The sequence below is a fragment of the Odocoileus virginianus genome, chromosome 7 (genome assembly GCF_023699985.2).
Source record: "Odocoileus virginianus isolate 20LAN1187 ecotype Illinois chromosome 7, Ovbor_1.2, whole genome shotgun sequence".
Classification (NCBI taxonomy): domain Eukaryota; kingdom Metazoa; phylum Chordata; class Mammalia; order Artiodactyla; family Cervidae; genus Odocoileus; species Odocoileus virginianus.
Window position 1 is genome coordinate 75,008,684 of NC_069680.1, and position 17,827 is coordinate 75,026,510.

General features: G+C 50.9%; 1 protein-coding gene across 1 annotated transcript; it reads right to left on the minus strand.

The window, feature by feature from the left end:
* Positions 1-952: 952 nt before the first annotated feature.
* Positions 953-17,586, minus strand: LOC110125060 (annexin A8). Its single transcript, XM_020873907.2, has 12 exons — positions 17,446-17,586; positions 12,353-12,443; positions 11,156-11,250; positions 9,700-9,813; positions 8,164-8,254; positions 7,301-7,380; positions 6,794-6,853; positions 6,170-6,263; positions 5,826-5,921; positions 4,087-4,145; positions 2,816-2,938; positions 953-1,876 (listed from the first exon to the last, which is right to left on the minus strand). Exons 1-12 carry the CDS (start codon positions 17,464-17,466, stop codon positions 1,817-1,819), a joined length of 984 nt encoding a protein of 327 aa, XP_020729566.2. The 5' UTR covers positions 17,467-17,586; the 3' UTR covers positions 953-1,816.
* Between the last annotated feature and the right edge of the window lie 241 nt (positions 17,587-17,827).

Here is a 17,827-nt window from a genome sequence, read left to right on the forward strand (position 1 = left end):
GCCATCTCATCAGCACCCAACTTGTGAGTAAAGAAGTCTCCAGATGATTCTGGTACCTGCCCTAGTGTTCTCCTGACTTTGGGGTCTTCCCAACACTGTCCTCAGTCTTGCTGAAGCAGAGACAAGTTACCTGTATTGTGCTCCAGTTGAATTCCTGGCCTACAGAACCCAGGAGCATCATAAAATGATGGTTTTTCTATCACTCACTTTGGGGTAACTTGAAAGCAGTGATTACAACTGAGTCTCCACCCATGCAGGAAAAGTTAAGGAATATAAGGCTTTCTCTCTCTCACACCCACTTGCATGTGTGAAGTGATGGTCAGAGTCACAGAACCAGTGCAACGCACAGCCAGAATCTACCTCTCCTCTATGTGAACTTAAAACCCCACTGATTTGCCTCACTATTCACTCCCAGGTATTTCCTTCCCAAAGCTGCATATTGATCTGCACTTTAACAAAGCATTATTGTGATGTGATGACCCGCACAAGGAAAGCCTGGTCCTGGCCTATGGATCCCTGACAGGCATTCTGACAAGATGCTTGTAAGTGGATTGAAACCCCACCAGGGTGGCATGAACCTGGACCTGACATGGACACATAATCTTATTGTCTAACCCTGAAAAAAAAAAAAACCCAACCAACCAACCACCAAACAAACCCAGTTCTTGGGATTGTACTCTAGAATGGAGTTTGCAAGCTAGAGCATGTTCAGAGGACTTGGCTGCAAACTGGGCCTTAGGAGGGAAAGTTGAAGGGATCAGGGACATTTGGTTTTGACAGAAGAAGTCTTGGCAGAATATGTGGGCTGTATTTAGAGATTAGAAATGTTGTTAATGGAAAAAGATAAGCTTTGTGGCCCTAAATGGCATAATCAGGACAGTAGGCTCTATGGGGTTCAATTTGGCTAATTCAAGTGGTCCTACTTTGGTCACTGCTAAAAATCCAAAGACACTTATATTCCAATGTAAAAAATCTTTATTATTCTGAAAAGCACAACACAGGCATCTCAGTTTCTCCTGTAATCAGTTGCCATTGACACTGGTTAGCATTAGAGATTCTCCATGCTCTGTCATGGAAGGAAGGAGGACCTAATTTTGTCAAGAGTTAGAGAAGCCCAAGCCTCTTAAAACAGTGTCTTTGTGTAAGGACATTTATTTTCAGCTTTCTCTGTTGGTAGGATGATGAGAGAATTTCTCTTCTACCTATAGCTTAGTATTTTTAGATGAAGCTGGTGAATGAATGTTAGACAGCCCAGCTGGCCTGGATATATGTGTTCCTTTCTCAGCTGCCCATGAGTACGTGCTCTGAAACAAATAGGTTCTTACAGCCTTCTCTGGTTGTCTGAAAGAGAGGCATACCAGCTGAGACACTTATTAAAATTCCCTATTCTCTGGTCCTTTCTCTGCAGATCTAGATTAGTAGATGGGGGTGGGGCTGAGTCTTTATGTAACTTGTGCCTAGGGGGCTCTGACCAGGCAGGCTTGGGAAGCGCTTGTGTAGGGAGAAAGAAACGATTACAAGCTCTTGCAGACTCCTTCACATCAAGGTATTTGTTAGAACAGGCACAGTATATCCTGAGGTTGGCAATGTGCTCACACCTTCAATTGACTTGGAAGGACAGTAGAGGTAAGAGTCCCAGGCTGATCCTTCCTTCTGGGTCAGAGAAACTGGGTGGAAAGTGCTAGAAGCCGGGAGATAGAAGACTGAAAGCTGTGCTGTGGCTTCCCCCACCCCCACCCCCATCCATGGCCAAGGTTGAGTAAGCAGGACCCAGTGACTCCGCCTTCTTGGCCTTTGCTCTTGTCCTTCTGAGGCTTCAGAGGTCGGTGCCTACCAGGTTCAGCAGGGCATTCTTGTAGTCACCGCTTGTGTCTTCCTGAGGACAGGAAGGACATGAGATTTAGAAGGGAGTTTGGTTAGAAGGACATTGACCTGGCTTGGAGTCACCACCATCAGGAGCTCTTATTATTAGGAGTTGTGTTTCTTGGGGGGAGTCCTGGAACATACTTGTACTGGTTCCTATGCTACCGCCCCTCACACTGTCACCCTATTTTTCCTTGTTTTCCATTTCAGGCTATTCCTACTGCCACCACACACCCCCCACCCCTCACCCTGACCACCTATTGCTGCATTCTGAAACTTCTGAAAGGCAAAATGTCTTTTAAACATCTCATAAGCTATGTGTTTCTTGAAAAGTATAGCGAACAATAGGCATTTGTAGAATAACTAGACACTTGACTTAGTAGCCAGTGAAGACTTAGGAATATATTTCTCATGACTTGACTTTCATTAATAAAATTGTCAAGGTCTCAACTGACATTAGCAGCTAGAAGAGCTATTTCTCTTGAAGTTACAGCAGTGTGATAATTGCTCTGCATTTTCTCAACTCTAGAACGTTCACTAATGGGAATCATGTTAGGCAACCCACTGAAGCTCATATGATTTATCTCCTTTAAATACTGCTGCCAGGACTACTTAAATCTGTATTTGAATGCTACTCCTCAATTCCTCCTAAACTATTTACTCTCATTGACTGTTCAGATATGGTTCATTCTGCAAGGATTTGGTGTGTCATTTTCAAAGGGGTAACCATAAGGCAAAGGCAAAGCTAACTTTCTGGGTGAACAGGGACCTCCACTAGTCACACCGACCTCCTTGCTGATCCCTGTATGTACCACACAGCAATGAATGCAAGGGTGTGATACTCCCTGGGAAGGGATGGACACATGTGACTGATGGCATTGGTCTCAGCAGTCAGGTTTCTCAGAAGGTCTCTGTTTCAAACTGGTGTTAGAATTGGGAGCTCATGACTCACCATGATCATGCTGCTGAGGGTCTTGCCGTACATCTTCTTGAACTGATTCTTGATAAGATTTAAGTCAATCTCACTCCTGGAAACGATGTTTCTTATCAGGGTCCCGTCGAGAGTCCCTGCTCCCTGGATAAAACATAGCAATCAGCCGTCACTTCCTGCCTTCCTGGTCCATCTTAGTGATAATGACAAATCTATGTTGGGTCCAGGGGGCTTTTGTAGGGGATGGGGAAACAGGAACGACAGTGAAGCACTAGAGGGATGCACTGAGGGATCCTTTGATCTCTCCTTGCTCACTGCTCATATTGTTTCCTATTAGTAGCCAAATGCTCCAGGCTGCAGTGTGTGTTTGATTTGATTCTGGACACAAAATTCTCTTTGCTCCAGGAATAAGACCTCTTCCTAGGGCAGTAACATCATGAACTCTGCTTAACTGGACAATTCACAAACAGGACCCTCCCTCTCACTTTCATCCTTGAATATTCTTATATCAGAAGGAGCCACATGGCCACAGGAATCCCACACCCTTTTTCATTTCCCTGGACAGATGCAACCAGAGGGCTTGGTATTCTTGCTTCAGGTAATGTTAACAACCATCAATCAGAAAAGGTGGGCCCTCACCTTAACCTTCAGGAATTATTTTGACTATCTGTCTTCCATTGTGGTTCCAGATACCACACCTAATATGAGCATTTGAAGTGCTGTCTGAGTGACCAGTGCAGCCTTTTGGACAATAGGCAAACCCAGATCGGCATTCTGGCACATGCAGGAAAGTTGAACTGCTGTCTGTGGCAGTCTCTCTCTGAATGTGTCCATTCAAAGGGTGCCTTGACCTCCTGGCAATCCTGTGTTTTCTCAAGGAAGCCACTTGGACAATAATAAATAAATAAATTAAAAGGACAATTGCACTGACTTGGGTTCAAATCAAGGCTTTGCCATGTATCAGCTATGTGACCTTGACACAGTTTCATCATCTCTGCAGGGGGCAGATGGGAGGGCAGATTGCATCATGAAGTGTCAAAGGACTGTGGTAAAAGTTCAGTGCCATGAACACCTGGGAGCACACCTGCTCAAATCCAGCCTTCAGGAGATGTGGCTTCCCTTCTCTAGCCTTGACTTGCCCACTGAGAACTAAAACCAGCCTGATCCACAAGAGGCTGGGATCAGAGGAGACCCAAGTGTGGAAGAATTGGGTGGTGGCTCTGAGCTCCTTGGCTTTGCAACTGGTGCCATGTAGGACTGAGGGTCAGGCACACAGAAAACAAAACAGTTACCTTCATGGCGTAGTAAAGGCGCTCCGCAAAGTAGCTATGGAGGTTCCGTGTGCATTTCACTGGCAAACAGGAAAGTTGTGTTAGCAACCAGAGGCTGTAGGCAGCATTGTATACATGTTTATTTATTTATGTCTTGCTTTGGGTCTTAAGGGTTGTGCAAATCTTGGCCTATTTATTGGTGCTCTGCTTAGTCCTGAAAGACTCTGTGTCAGGAGAGGTGGGGCAGGGAAGGAAGCCCAGGGTGCTGGGCACAGGTGCCGAGGCCCAGAGCAGGCAGACAAAAGGGCAGGATGTGAAATGCACTGGGGCCCACAGGGTTGGTCTGGCCCATCGGACCACAGCTCCACCAAGGGAGTCCTTGGGCTCTTACATTCCAGCGACAGCTTCACTAAGAGTCCATCCACACAGCTCCAAGGAGGAGCCACCATTATGGTGACCACTGGCCTCTGAGTGTCACTTGTCAGAGGACCCCTGCAGATTGAATTCCCCTGTGACAGATGGGGCTTGGCTCCAGAGCGCCTGGCCCCACACTGTCTTTCATGGATGCTGCTTTAGAGACTGAGTGTCTGGGTGGGGAGGTTGGCATTTTGACCCAAGGCAGCAGAAAGAGGAGGGCTCTGAGGGAGCTAGCTAGGCATGAGTTTGAACCCTGCCTGATGGCACTGTGTGTTAGTGACTTGATCTCCCTGCCTTGCACTGTCCTCACATGTGAAGACAGTGATGTGAGTCTTCAAGGAGAGATGAACAGGAGGTGTCCAGCCCAGAAGGGCACTGCAGGGTCTTGCTTCTCCTTGCCTGTAGATTTTATTTAGGAGTTGTTTAGAGGCAGGGGCTGCCTGTGGAAGTTGAGACTGGAGTAGAGGTCATGTTTAGATGCTCTGGCATAGATTAGGTTTATCACAGCAATCAAAGGTGGCTGGGGAGTGTCAGATGTCCCGATCAACTTTTAGGGACCAGGACATAGTGTGAAGCTCCCAAGCTACTTGGCAGCCAATGGGGACAACCTGGTGTGGAGGTGACCTTGGCTCTATTATGGGAGGGAGGAGGGAAGTCCCTCTGCTCTGGGCCTCAGTTCTTCATTCTGCAATGACCCTTCTGCCTGTCACTTTGGCTCTGGACTCCAGACTGCGCTCTGGATGGGTCCTCCTATGTGAATCTGACCTCATGCTTGGGGGAAGGTTCTCAGCGTTCCCCTAGCAACAGATGACCCATCACTCAGTTTGGACTCCAACTACATATCATCCTTTCTTCAGTCAGCAACTGAGGCAGGGAACATACCCCTGGCTGAGGTCCTGCTAGTTGGCTTTTTTGGACCTTCACAATCAAAGCCAGAATGTTCTCTGTGTGGCTGCTGTGGGTGAGCATAGCCCCTGGGTCTTGCACAATCCTGCAAATGTGTGCATACACGTACATTCACGTACTCAGACACCTTCACACGCATATTCATGCACAATGACATACACAGGGCTGGGAACTACATGGGCAGCACAGGGAATGATCTCGGACAGGACAGAACACATTGAGGACTCCGGGTCTTCCCCAGTAGCTCCAGTGTCCTGGGTGGATGGTACATGCTGAGAGTGGGGGCTGATATGGAGGTTTACCTTGACTGATGGTGAGCACAGGGACCCAGCACTTGCTATTGAGCTCTGGGCCCTTCGCCCTTTGATGCTGCCCCTACACTGAGCCCCAGGGCTGGGAGACACATGTGTACCTGAGCGTGGAGCTCCATCTCTTACCTACTGTAAGCATCGCCTCCTCCAGCGACCCATGGGTCTCACTCTTGATGCTGTCCTCAATGCTCTTGTTGGCAATTTTCTCATATTCCTCAAACACTGTGGAGAGAGCCTTCTCTTAGCCGACATGTGCATCTCTGCCTGACATCCCCCAACATCTTACATCAGAGACTATACATCAATTCACCACCCCTGACTTCCACTTGGTTGCTGGGAAAAGGGTCCCGGGGTCCTCAGCGCTCTCCCCAACTCCATGTCTTGACACGGCCACACACTGAGTCTTCAGTATGAAGGGAGAGGCGCCCATCCCTCATGGTCCTGACATCGCCGCCCTGCCTCCCCGGTACCTCTCATCAGGTGTGTGGCGCTGCGTGTACACAGGATAGTGATGAACTTCATCTCATCCGTCCCACAGATCTTCTCCCCCGCTGCGTACAGATCCTGGCATTGGGACACCCATGACAACCAGTGAAGGTGAGCAAGGGGGTGAAGGACCACCCCCAGTCCACCCTGCCAGGTCGGCATTCTCCTCTGCTTGATCATCTTTTTGATGGGGAGCCTGCTCTTCCCATGGTTCAGTTCTCTTCTTCGGGCTGCTCTGGGAACTGCCCCGCCTTGCCCTGGGCTTCACCCTGCCTCTAGGCAGTTATAAGCGCTCTGCCAGCAGGCAGATTTATAGAGACCTGAGAGCACACATCTGGGCCTTGGAGGCCCAGCATCCCCAGATTCATAGGCTGGTCCTGCCAGGGCAGAGTTTCAGTGGATCCCACTCAAATCAGCTTCCTTCCTCCCCTACACTCTCACTTCCCTCTGTAGACATCAGAAGATAAAGGCCTGCAGAGAGCTGAGTCGGGTCTCAGCCTAGCATCATCAGAGAACCCCCTCCTCCCACACTGCCCTGCCTGGAGTCTAGATGGCAGAGGGTGGGGCCAGGTGGCCAGGAAGGCAAAGCTGCTGAGGGGTAGCCTCACCTGTGCATCTTGCAGGGCCAGTCCTGGGTCCACATAACCACCCAAGTCATCTCTGCTGCCCTAGAAACAGGAGAGGTAACTCTGTAAGATAGGCTGGCTAAGCAGGGCAGCCTGGGCAGAGGGGACAGCTGGGCAGGCAGGTGGACAGTTATCCTCTCTGGGCCTTGGCTCTCTCATCTGTAAAATGAGAGTTGTAAGAAATGCCCTGAGGGGGATGGGGAATTCACTGAGCAAAAGTAAGCATCATGCCTGGCATGGGGCCTGGTGGTCAGGACCTGCCCAGTGATGGGCCCTCTTCTACTTCCTGGAGAGGTGCAGGGGTTCTGCACTGAGGACCTCCCAACCATGCTGGGATGAACCCAGTGAGCCCAGGCCCCAGTGGTTGTACCACACCCTTGGCCCTACCTCACCCAACCCCAGCAGCTCTGCCCAAGATCCGCTCTCTGGGAGTGGGAAGTGGTTGGGGTCCCCCAGACAAGGGGTTCCCAGGATCCAGGGCTGTGATACCTGCAGGAGGCACACCAGAATCCTCTCCAGGTAGCCGCTGGTATCTGCTTTGATGTCTTCTTCCAGGTTGGACCCATAGTCTGCAGGGGATCAGGACCATGAAACTTAGACCTGCTCTTCCCCTCTCAGCCCTGTTTCCCATACTCCTCCTGACTAAAGCCTTCTAGGAAGGATGAGTCTTTGGTACAGACAGTGTCTGCACTGTGCAAGTGTCTGAGTAGCAGAGGCTCCCCACTGGTTGTCGTTCAGAGCAAGGAAGCGACATGGGTTGCTGGCCAGGCTCAAAACACAGAAATGGGCCAGTCCAGAGAGCCTGATAAAGCTCCATTTCATCATGGGGCTCATCAAAGCCAGAACCTTCAGACAGACTCCTCCCCAGGCAGACCTTGAGGAAGAGGGGCTTTGCCTTGCATACCATGGACTCCATGATAGCTAGCTTGGGCTCCACATCCCCCACTGCTGAAATGGGGCCCTGCATGGTCCCTGGGGTCAGCCTAGGCCCAGACAGGAAGGTACCAGCCCCACCACCCACTGCTGAAAAATTATGTGGCTCGCAGCACTGCCACACTCTCAAGGGGCAGAGTTTAGTGTCTGCATGCCCTTCCCTCCAGCAAGCAGCTTGTGAATTTAGGGAGCTGAGCAGCTAAGCCTGAGCCATATCTGACCTCACTATCAGGCATGGGGTTTGGCACACAGTGGGTGCTCAGCACCCATGTGTGGAAAAGCCCAGAAAGAGTCCTTTCCAATGTGGCCCTGTACACTTCTTGTCTCTTATTCCCTGCTACGCTGCCAAAGCTCATGGCCATTTCCAAGCTAGCCTTTAACTCAGGGCCCACATCTTCTCCTCTTGATAGGCCCCTTACCCTCCTCATATGCCTTCATTATCTCCCGCAGCTGGTTCTTGGTCCGAGAAGCCAGAATTTCAATGATGACACCCTCTTTGGTTCCTATGCCCTGTGGATAACAATATCTGCTTACTGGAGAGAACCATTTGCACCCTTCTGCTGTGTCCACACCCTTTTTTTGTCAAGAGGCACAAGGAAGAGCCCTAGGAAGAATTAGTCATCGCTCTGCTGGGAGGCCTCTGCTCGAGGATATTACTGGACGAAACCACCTGCATTTGTCTCCAGTGGTGGCTGTTATGGGCAAGTGATGTGATGGGAAAACTGTGTCTCAGCTTGCCCCTCCCTAGCTGGGTGTTCCCAAACAGGTTGCTCGACATCCCCGAGCCTAAGGATCCTCATCAGGACACAGGGATAATAAATCATCCCCACCCGGGGGTGGAGGTGATAGATGTAAAATGCCCAGCAGGTCCACGTACACAGTAAATGACCTTTCCATGGAGATGATTATTGTTCCTTGGTCCTGACTCCTGAATCATCTTCAAATGTAAAAGGAGCAATGGGAAGTAAAGGGAAATTGGAGAACCAGGCATGAGACAGCAGAGGCTGGTTCCTAATTCCTGCATACCTGGTCTAGTGGTGTCCTAGACCACTAGGATTTTGGCTTTATCAAGGTGACGCAGGAGGCCAGTCTGTGTTTGGTGGCAGTCTGAGTGATAGGAACAGAGTTAAGAGACAAAGTAGGTGATTAAATAGTTAATCCCACTAGGGGATGGTCAGTAGAGAAAAAAGTATGGGAGACCCCTGCAAGTTAATGATCACTCAGGAAAACAGGTTTGCTTAACCACAAAACCAAGCAGCCTTGCTTAGCAACAAAACTATGCAACAGAAGCAGGACACATTCCCCCAAACAATAAAACAATGGTGGAATGAGACCCATATCCTGCCCAGTGAGCTCAGTAAGTTAATGATTCCTAGGACAGGCTCTTCTGCCTGCAGTAAAAACAAATATTAAGGAAAAGGAGACCTTATATTGAAAACTGAGATGATTTACCATATTTTAGTGTATGTTACAGCCTTTTTGCTCACTTCCACTGTTTCATGACAGTCCCGATTTGACTATTTAGGGACAAGAAAATCCCCTACCCATCATGGAGGAGGAAATGATGATTGAAGTTTGGCATCTTGTCAAGAATGAGGAAGAAGGTGGTCTTCTCCCCCTCCCCACTTTTTTTTTGATTATAAAGATGTAGCCCACTTAGCCTGACAAGCTTTCTATTCGAATAAATCACTCTTATCTGTCACTTTGCCTCTCACCAAATTCTTTCTGCTCTGAGACAGAAGAACCTACGTTCTACTAAGTCCTGAAATGCGTTCTATGGTCTCATGAGCAGCAAGCTGGCAGCTCGCTGAGCTCATTCCAAACAGTGGCTCAAGGAGAGCTTGGAGCTCCCCGTGCCAGGCTTTCTGGGGAAAGGAGTCCTGGGCATCATCCCCCCGCCCCATTCAGTCCTTGTAAGTGGTTCTGTCCCTCCCCCACCCCACTTGCTTGGTTACCTTCATGGCATCATATAGCTCCTTGGCTTCGTATCTGTATGGAGGGTACATGAGGGCTATGATGAGCCTCTCGAATTTGCCACTCAGCTCCGACTTCAAGGTCTCGATGAGATCCTAAGGCAGGAAGAGGGAATGGTGATATTCTGTGTGCTGCACCCACTGGAGTGCTGGCAAGGATGGTGGTGGGGCCCGGGGGCTCTGGCTAGATTCCCAAGTAGGCTCTGCCATGTGCTGGTGCTGGCTGGGCTTTCTTGGGCCAGCAACTCAGCCTCTCTGAGTATCATTATCCTTTCCTGTGGAATAGACACCATGGTGTACCTGCTTTATACCATTGCTTAGGGGATTGGCAGAGAGATGTCAAGCCCGTTTTCAGTGCAGTGTAGGACACACCATAATCCCGAAATACAAGTTTGTCATTACTCGCCATTGAGTCCCTGTCATTTAGCCCGTAGACACTCAATGAATGAGTGAAATGAATTAAAGAATCTATTTTATGCATGTCTCCTTCTAAGGGCACTTGTGATTGCAAGAAACCACAAGGCCACACACAGCTGACCTTCTCACAGCTAAAGGACCAAGGGCCTTTTCAGATCTAGATTTCAAATCCAACCTTGTTTCTTACAGGCTCTGGAGACTTGGACGACATCCTCTACCTCTCAGACCATCAGTCTCCTCTAACATCAAATGCAGAGAATAATGCATAGTTGTGAAGGTTAAGAGAGAGAAATTATTTTTTAGAAGAGCATATTGGTTTCTTATATGCAGTGTTTGGGTTTTGCCACTCGTCTTTCTGGGTTAAATGTCCACATTATTGATGTGTGCTGATGGAGGCTTCCAGCTACCACGACTCTGCTTGCATTTATTACTCTCTTTAGCTGGCGCACCAATGTCTGGCTCTGTCCTTGGGGCAGTGGGAGGAGGGACAAAGCCAGACTGTGTGCTCCCTGCCCTTGGATTTCCCCCATGGCAAGAGGGAAATTGTACATGAATGTCAGCGCCAATGTGAGGAGACAGCCCTGTTGCACGGCACAGGGCCGAGTCTGCCCAGCATCCCTGGCATGTGGGAGAGAAAAGGGCCTTCCAGGCTCAGGAAACTGGACAAGAAAAGTGTAGAGGCAGGGAAATAGCTCAGGGGTGGGACCCTGGAGCAGATGTAAAGGAGCAAGAGAGAGAGAGGTTGGGAAGCATGGGGTGGGGGGCAGAAGGCTGGCCCAAGGCAGGGCTGTGGGGAGCCATCTGTAAGTAAGTTTTCTAGGTAAAACACAGGATGATGAGGTAAATCTGATTTTCAGAGATAAAATGCACCATATTTTTAGCATATTTCCTAAATGCCTGTCTCACCAGTGAGCTGGGCTCTAGACCAGCCAGAACTCATCCATCATGGTGCTGCCTTCCAGGCTGTCTCTGGCAGCAGCAGTCTCCACAGCCCACCTGAGCACACCTGCCCCGCCTTTACCTTGCCAAATTGAGCCTTGAAGGAACTGGCGATCTGCTGCCGCTGGGCGTTGCTCCTCTTCGTGAGCATGTCAATGATGGCCTGCTCGTCGGTCCCTGCAGGGCGCATGGCATGAGCACCCCCATTTCCCCCAGGGGCTGATGAGGGCTGGGGAGGAGGGAGGGCAGCTGCATGGTGGCCAACAGTGGGGAGGCACCAACTGGAAAGCTCCCAAACCTGATGATTTTCATGGTGTGGACAAGACAGACGGAAAATCTACCTGTCCACCCCTGACCCACACAATGTGGGTGCAGCCCAGGCTCAGCCTCCCAGTGATGGACTCTGAGGCCCCTTTGGTCATCTGATCTGCTCTGGACATCGCCCAGGGCCTTTGGAGCTCACTTCCCGCCCTGACCTCCCTTGCGCTGGTGACTGTGGGGGACGGTGGGGACAGAGGATCCAGAAAACCAGATCTGATTCCCGGCCCGGTGGCTGGGTGGACAGGAAGCTTCACCTCTCCAAGCCACTGCATTTTTCTTTGGGAAATGGAGATAATAATAAAGAGTTCACAGGAAGCAGAGGACAGAAAATTCCTTCTCAGTTTGTCTGGGAATGGCAGTTTTTGTTAATGCCCCAGTTCACCAGTTGGAGCCAGTGAAAGGGTAAATCCTGCCTAGGCTGACAACGTGAGGGCTGTCTGGGCCGGGTTATCCTAATCTCACCCGGCCTCTGGCCAGCCATCAGGAAAAAAGACACTGGAGGCAGGATGAAGCCGGCCCCATGGCCAGCCTAAGCTGGGTGGGGGGAAATACTGCAGAGTCTGCATGGCTGGAGCCCCCTGGGACTAGATCAGCCCCCCACAATTCCCAATATTGTCCCATCTGAAATTCACAGTGACACACAGGGCCCAGATTTCTTGGGGCTATTCTTCAAGTGTGAAAGCTCAGGCTGAGTGAGAGGAGGTCCCTGCACAAGGACGTGCAGTGACACATGGCAGATGGCCTCCTGCTTCCCACCCCCATTACTCACAACCGCCCTCCCACCTCCAGTCTTCGGGCCTGTGTAGACCTGTGCTGGGGAATGTGGGCCCTGTGTGGTTCTCTGGGTGCCAGTAGATGATGGGGAGACCCTGACTCCCAAGGGTGTGAGCAGAGGGGTCTTGAGCAGAATGGGCAGATCCCCAGAGAGTCACTGAGTTCCTGTATCAAGGCCACTCACCAAGCCCCTTCATGGCTTTGTAGAGGGTCTCTGCATCAGGATCTGGGTTGAAGTGGGGGCTGCCCTTCACTGAGACGCCCTCTTGTTCAACCTGCAAGAGAATCCAGGCCTGCTCAGAGCAGAAGTGGGGGAAAGCAGTGCACCTTGCAGCTGCCTCAGCGGGCAGCGGCTGAGCCTCCACCCATCCTGGTCCTGCCTGTCCTCCCGGGGTGAGTGGAGGCTGCAGCTTCTGGATATGCTAGTTTCTGGCAGATTGTGCTGAGGAAGGGGCACCTTTGTCTACTTGGCATCAAGTTGCCATACGGCCCCCTCATGTCAGGGTTGCAGAGGCCTCACGTGCCTGTTAGCGCCTCGGTCAAGGGGAGGCCTGGAAGGAGGGCCTTCAGGCTGGAAGGAGGGCCTTCTGAGGAGGACTGGGTCAGTGCCACTCTAAGAGATGGAATCCCAGCTCTCAGCCCTAGTGCCAGGTCTGGGGAGTTGGGGCTTGTAGGCTCAGACAGTGTAGGGAAAGATCTCACAGGTAGCTGGCACTGTGGCCACTTCCAGAGCCACCGTGCTGATTGTGGGACAGCAAGAAGAGGGTCTGGAGACTGGACTCCAGCCTTCAGCTCTCCCATGGCCAGTTGCTCCATGGGGACCATGCCTCCAACCCCTTCTACACACCCTAGTCCCACACCATGTTTCCTCTCTAGCTCTGGGTCCTTAGATCCTCAGTTAGACATTTGTTTCCTCCTTACTTGCACTTCCTGGGTTTTTGTGATGATCAATGGACTTTAAGGAAAATAAAAATAAAAAAAACAAAAAATTTGGGAGGATAGAGTTAGGGTAGGGAGCTTGCCCTGAAAAAGAATCAGCAGGGGTTTGGGGGGGGGGGCGATGCTGAAGAGGGAGCATCCTTCAGAGTCCAGCGATGTTTTTACTGGGGTGACATGGTACAATAATGGAATCTCATCATTGGAGAGATCTGTGAGGCCAAATGACCCAGGGATTGGTCACTCCAAGGCATTAACTGTGTAGGGAAGGGTACCCCAGAGACCGTGGCCTGACTGTGAGGGACTGCTGGTTTCCCTGGGAGCTCTGTGGGATTGCCTTGTCTCCTCTGCAGAAAGGCCTCTTGTTTTAACAGGCTGGCGCCAGCCAGAGCCACAAAACCGCTCCCATCCCTGCCCCTGTGCTGAGGCGTGGGCTCTGAATCAGGCTGTGTCTCCCTTAGGCAATGCCATCTGAGGCAGGCAGCAGGCCCAGCCACCCCCAGGTCCCTCTAGAGCCACTGGCAGGCAACAGGAAGGGACAACCCTGCTCAAAGCTGCAAGGACAGTGATCAAGTAAGAAAAGTCTTCATGGAGCTCAACATGCTGCCTGGAAAGTGTGCAGATGAGGCTGGGAAGCCAGGAACAGTTTGAGCTCAATCTGCCCTCTCCTTGAGAAGTGGGTGCTTATAAGATAGTAGAGGGCAAGGGTACCCAGTTGAGCATCCTGACAGCCCTGGGCCTTTCCAAGTCCTCAGGCTCTTGAGGGGCAGAGAGTTAGCTTTAGAAAAAACAGCATGATGTTCTGAAAGCTGTGAAATAAACCATATAACCAAAGTCCCTAGGCCCTTTATTTCCAAGTCTCTAATCCAAGTCTTGCCTGAGGGCTCCTGAGACTTGTGCTCTGCAGAATTTCTCAGGTGCAGATGAATGATCCCTCTTAAGTGTGTGTTTTGGGAGATGGGCAATAAAGGAGTGGAGGGAGATTGGAGATGGGGACTGAATTTGAAGGAGACTCAGAGACCCTTCAAATGGAAGGGAATTTAGTCCCATTGCATTTGGTCTCCCACTCACCTGTTCAACTACTCCTCCTCTCCACCCCTCATCCACTCATCTACTCTTCCACTTATCTACCCACCAGTCCACTCATTCATTCGCTACCCAGATGTCCCACTACCACATCATTCCACTCATCCATCCACCCATCCAGTCACCACATCCATCCATCCTTCCTCCCTTCCTTTTTCCTCCTGTTTCCCCTTCTGTTTTCCCTTCCTTCCTGGTTCTAGCTAGTTCCTGAAAATGCAGAGCAGCTTCCCATCCATGGTATATCTATAAAGATATTTCTTTTGAGCAAAAGATAAGAAGTCTTTCTTTATCCTTTGCTTGAATTTCAAGTATCTAGTGACAGATTTTCCTACTTTGTTTCTTTAGCACCAAGTTTCATAGAAGAAATTATTAGAAGTAATTCTTTGTGGCAATTTGATCCAGAGAGCCTGTGTGGTCCCAGATGTTGCCCAGCTGGGTGCACACATAGATCACAACCCCTGTTTGTGGAGTCACAAGCATCTGTTACTACTGTTAAAGATTTAAGCAGGTCCTATGCACCAGGCTTTGTGTTTTAGAGGCTTTAGGTACTTTAGATGCAATGCTCTTCTTGACGTCTCTGTCAGTTGCATTAGGTAGTTATGAATGCCCCATTTGACAGACTGGGCTTGGAGAACTTGGCAAGGCTATCCAGCTAGTAAATGGTGATGCTGGACTTAACCCACAGCCTGACTCAGAAGCTCAGCTGTCTGCCGCCCCCCCTGCTATCAATGACTCAACCTTTTCCAGACACTGAGGTTTCCCAGAACTCTTCCCTGAAGGAAACCTTGCCCACAGGAATGCAGGTTGTTTGTGAGTGTTGGGTCATCTCAGATCTCAGTGCTAAGCTTTGGGGGCCACCCAGGAGGAGCTTTCCTCCTGCCTCTTGCCCCAGGCTGGCACTCAGGGGCTGTGGAGCAGTGACACACCAGGCCACATATACTAGTCACCACGGAGTGAGTGTCGGATTCAGCGGGTCTGAGGTTGGGCTCCAGAGGCAGTGTTTGTAAATAGCTTTCGAGGGCCTGTGATTTCACTGCAGTGAGAAGCCTCAGCCTCACTTTCCACACAAAGGTTTTATAGGTGAAACAGACAATTCCCTAGGAATCAGACCCCTGGTTGTGAGCATGGGGTGTTGGAGCTCCTGATATTCTATTTAAGACCACCCCACCCCCCACCATGTTGGAGGAAAGATCTGTCTAGGTCCTTCCTGGGTCTTGTGCAGAGTGGGCCAGTCCATACAGAACATTTTCACTGAAAAGATGACTCAGTCTGGCTTGCGACTCTCCATCTGTTATGTATCTGTGAAGGTCTCAGGTGAATTGCCACACCCTTGCCTTCTCCAGTCACAAGGCTGCCGGGGAGAACTTGAGAGACGAAACGTCATCTCCATAAGAGAGGCACAGTCAGCTTCCCTCGAGCTGATCTTTCACATCCCTCGGGTCCAGTCTTGGTCTCATTAGAGGCTCAGAGGTCATCTGTCCCTCACTGGAAGCTCAGCCAATCTCACTTGGGGTCTACCTGTGATCTTGATGCCCTTGGCTTGTGGGTTGCCAAGCCCCACAGAGTTTGAGCTCTGACGTCAGACTGCTCAGAGTCTGACCCAGATTCCAGCATTTCCTAGTGTGGTGACCTTGGACGCCATCTTATCCTGCTTGTGCCTCCGTTTCCTTATCTGTCAATAAGGATATGGGTATTTCTATGGCAGAGATGTCTTGAGGCCCAAGTGAGAGATTGACACAAGAATGTCCAGGGCACAGTACGTACTCAGGAAGTGTCAGTGTCATTCTGCCAGGCTGGTCAGGTCCCTACAAGGAGGCTTTCGCCTGCCTGCCTGGGTGGGCCACAAGGATGGGCCTTTACCCTGCCCCTGATTTTGGGAGCAAGGCCCAGAATCAGGCCACCCTGGGCTTTGGAAAGTGCCCAGCACTAGGTTCTCCCTGACACATCTGCCTCCTCAAAGGCTTGTTTACCATCAGCCAGGATGAAGTTGGAGGCCACCCTGGGCCTCGAGCTGCCTGGCTGCCTCGCCAGGGCCAGACAGTCACCCTACCTTGCCCCTGGCTTCCTCTCTGTCCCTCCTGTCCCAGCCTAGCTTGTCTGAATCTGAGAGCTCCTGGGAAGTGACATTTGTGACAAATTCTCTTCCTGAATTGTGGTAAGCCCAGGTTGCCCACTGAAACTCACAGAGAGCCTGGGAGGGGGGACAGAGAGAGACCCCAGTTCACACTAGATCCCCGCCTCCTAGCTGTGGGATTGAGCAAGTCACTAGATGTCACTGAGCCTCAGTTTCCTCCTCCGTCAAGTGAAAACAGCAGCTTTTCTACCCCAGGGCTGCCTGGGGATGAATTGAAGGAAGGTGTACAGAGCACATCCCCCTAGCCCCTCATTGAGTGGGGGATGTACCCGCTCCTCATCTTCCTCCCCTTTTGTGTTCTCATCTCCTTAGCAGAGACAGCCTTGGACTCAAACCCAGATGAAACACTCCTGAGAATCTGTGCATTCACCTGGACACGGGAGACTTAGGGGCAAAATGTCTCGTCTCTCCTAACTCAGCCATCTGTCACTGTAAATTTCACTCACAGATTTCAACTGTACAAAACCTCTGCGGGCCAGGCTGTCCTGCCATCCCCTGAGGGGTGGACATTGATGAGTCCTCCAACACCAGCTTATTCACTCAGGATGCTCTCTAGCTCAAGTGCCTTCAATGGCTCCCCACTGCTCTTAAGGGAGAGCCCAAGCTCCTTTGCCTGCCAAGAGTGGCTCTGTAGGACCCAGCCCTGTCCTGTGTCTTTAGGTACATCTCCCCTGATCCACTACCCTCCCATCCAGGACCGTTCTCTTTAAAACAAGCTTCCCACTCTTCTGAGCCTTTGTACATACTGTTCCCTCTCAAAGGCAACATTTACCTGGTTCTCTGTGAACTTGTACATACACCACACACAGACACACAGACACACAGATTACTTAACCATGATTCCCCTTCGCCTCCAGCAGCCTGACCCCTCCATCTGGGTTCTCTCAGCCCCGCAGCTTCCCCAGGTGCATTTTGAGGTTCCTTCATCTGTCCGTCTCCCCTGTTTCCATTGTTTCTGGCCATGAGCATCCATGGGGCTGGGGCAGTATCTCCTTGTCTTCCTCCCCAGTGGGCAGCCCAGTCCAGTGCCTGGCCGGGCAGGCAGCAGATGTTGCCTGAGCTGACTTCTCTCTAGACCAACACTGTGTGGAACCCTCCCTCTTTGCTTGCTCTACACTTACCCAAGCTTTCCACCAGGCCATGTCGTCCACCTCGCCGGCACCTTTCCCCAGGGAGACGAAGATACACTGGTCAGCCCTCCCTCCACTCAGAGACTCTGCACACTCACCCCACTGCACTCAGAGGAGCAGGCAGCTTGGGGTGGGGTGTGGTAGCACCAGCAGGCAGGCCCCAGGCCCCACCCAGTACCAACCCTCCTCTGACCCCACCCCCTGGGCTAGGCCAACTCTGGGTTCCTCTTGTGGCTTTCAGGCCCCACCTAGCACCAGCCCAGACCTGCCCTTGGAAATCCATTACTTGCTGCCAAATGTTTGAGCTGTGGCTGTTACACAGACTGGAAATTCTGAGTTCCAACCTTTGAAAGCCACACTTAGTAAATACGGC